General features: G+C 40.2%; 1 protein-coding gene across 1 annotated transcript; it reads right to left on the bottom strand.

The window, feature by feature from the left end:
* Positions 1-376: 376 nt before the first annotated feature.
* LOC141904379 (uncharacterized) lies at positions 377-2,749 on the bottom strand. The gene has a single exon (XM_074792963.1). It carries the CDS (start codon positions 2,747-2,749, stop codon positions 377-379), a length of 2,373 nt encoding a protein of 790 aa, XP_074649064.1.

The following is a 2,749-nucleotide window of genomic DNA, read 5'->3' as shown; positions in this document are numbered from 1 at the left end:
TGAATATATCTATCTTTTAGAGGTTGTTTTACAATGTTTTTAAAAAGATCGTGGATTGATTGCCATGGTCTTGTGACACACTGATAAATATAAATATTGTCGTGAAAGGTTCGATTCGACCAGAGGGGACAGATCCGAGAGAAAGAAGCAACACGTCTGGTTACTACGAAACCTTGGAAGTGACTGATTTTATTTCACATAGATGGAGAATAAACATAAACAAGATGTCATCCACAGTAAATATATAAACACAAACCAGATGAGCGGCTTAGTAACCGAACTTTCGAAACACTCCCGGCGGCGGGAAGAAAAGATAGGATGTATAATCAATTAGGAATACCTATGAGGTTAATAAGCCTACGTAAAAAATGAGAAATTAATCAATTTCCAATTTCATATCAGAATCACTTGTAAATGCGACGTTATTCGTGCGAAAGCGGATTAATATCTGCACAAGATCATTTATTAATGAAGGACCGCTTTCGAGACAGTCGTTCAAACTAGGATTATCCCCTTGTTTACAACTACAATCATAAACAATTCTAATCGGTGTTGTGATTGATTCCTTTTTAACCGAGTGGTGGGGTATGTAATGGCCCTGGCTCTTGTCATCATTTTCTACTATCTCAATAAATTCGCGTGAAAGTTGCTCTGCTATTATCGCATTATATTTCTGCCTCAGTTCTGGAGACAAGCGTTTAACCATAGATCTAGTTCTAGCGGTACAAATATCAAAATTGGTAGGGAGCGGTGGATAATCTTCTTTCCAAGGTAAATTCGCTATATATTTACCACTGGTATCGCGTTTAAGGTAATTGTCTCGATACGTTTCAAAATTCATTGTTTCAGATTTAATCGTTTCCTTGATGCCAATTACTTCAAGATCCCAGTAGTTAGATAATTTTGAGAATTCATCGTTTGAATGTATAGTATTCAAAAGACAGGTAGTATGGAGTACCGATGTATTCGCGTTCAAATTGATGGGTCCTGATAGAAGGAACCCGAGTTTGGAACTGACAGCTGTCGGGCCAGCTCCTCTAACCACTTCATTCTCTACGATCGACCAGTAATAATCAGCACCGATTAATAGATTAATTTCACAATTGCTGGTGTTGACGTACGGTGCTAATGGTAAATTTCGAAGGTACGGGTGATTTGTCACAGCAAGTTTTACATTGTTCTGAATTGGTGGACATATTTCCGGTACAACTAATGCACGTAAACCAATTTCGCCTTTACGCGTACGAAGTTTTAAATCTATACTCCGTAGAGTACGTGCCCCAGGCGAATTGTCACCAAAGGTGGAAATATTTACATCTTGCTTTTCAAATTTGTCCAATCGGACACCTAATTCATTTACCGACTTTTTAGTGATGAATGAGCACTGCGCTCCTTCGTCAAACAAGATATTTACCGTGGTCGAATTCGAACCATAATTTATTTGACCAATAGCCGATTTCAAGAGAACAGGACTTGAAGTTGGAGCTATATTGACATGAATATTTTTTGATTCAATATGCGTATCAGTATTTCGATCTATATGAATAGCAGTGTGGTGTTTGCCTTTGCAAACCTTACAACGATATTTCGATTGGCAAGCTGTTACCATGTGATTGCCAAAACAGTTATAACACTTACGATTTGCCTTTATGATGTCTTGTCGCTTTTTTGGGTTAACGATTATATCGCATGAGAACGCCGTATGTGGACCCTTGCAGAACGCGCAACTGTTGTTTTTCGAGGCCGGATTTTTCCTCGTTTTAGTGCTTATATGAAGAGCGGATAATTTTTCATTATCGAAGTTGACGCAGCTCGCTCCTGCCTGTGTAGCTTGTATTTCCTTTCGGATCGCGTCGCGTAGTTCTTTAAGTGTCCAGGCGCGGTCTCCGTGCTCCCGTGAAATTTGTGTTTTGACGGGACTCGGTAGCTTATCGAAGACTACCGGAACGAGTATGTCACCGAACGCATCTTCCGATTTCCCGAGCGCGCGCAATCCTCGAATATATGTTTCCAAAGAATCGTAAAATTCGCGTAGACTCTCGTGATCCTGCGGTGGCTGCAAATCTAATAAAGCTCTGATGTACGCGTTCACGATCTTGTGAGGTTGACCGTATCTTTCTACTAAGATCGTCAGAGCTTCTTTGTAGTTAGCGCTAGTTATTTGCAGACCTTCTATGGTACGCGCTGCTTCGTCAGTGAGTTGTGCGACCAAATATTGAAACTTCTGGATATCGTCCAAATGCGGATCGCTATCGACGGCTGAGATGAAATTATCGTAGAAAGTAGACCATTTCAAAATGTCACCATCGAAATTTGGGAGAGCCAATTTTGGTAGATTGACTTTTTTACTGCCGGTTGAGGTAGTACTGCTTCGATTGATGGTACTTACAGATTCGTTTAGCGATTGTGGTTTTGGTATCTTCGCTAGTAGATTATCCAAGTTCAGTTTGAATCGACCGAGTTTGATTTGTATCTCAGTGAGATAATCATCTGATTCAACTATAGTGTTAGTTAACTCGGTTTCATCAGCGATTTCATCCATTAATTGTTGGTCTAATTGTCGTAAATATTCGAATTTTGTGAACAGCGCGTCGATTAAAGTGGAGAACGGTTGAACAGTTTCCAGAGTTCTTGAACTTTCATCGACGAGTAGAATCTCTGCTAGTTTTTCTTCCGTTTTTCCGAAAATCTTCGTCATTTGGCCCCGTTGGGCCCTTCTGATTGCCGTTAGCCTTCCTTCTGACCCCAT

The sequence above is a fragment of the Tubulanus polymorphus genome, chromosome 4 (assembly GCF_964204645.1).
Source record: "Tubulanus polymorphus chromosome 4, tnTubPoly1.2, whole genome shotgun sequence".
Taxonomy (NCBI): domain Eukaryota; kingdom Metazoa; phylum Nemertea; class Palaeonemertea; order Tubulaniformes; family Tubulanidae; genus Tubulanus; species Tubulanus polymorphus.
Note: the sequence above shows the minus strand (reverse complement) of the source record. Positions and strands in the feature narration are given on the sequence as shown.

Excerpts from the sequence above, each read along its gene's own strand:
- LOC141904379 (XM_074792963.1), bottom strand. The coding sequence starts at position 2,749 with ATGGGGTCAGAAGGAAGGCTAACGGCAATCAGAAGGGCCCAACGGGGC.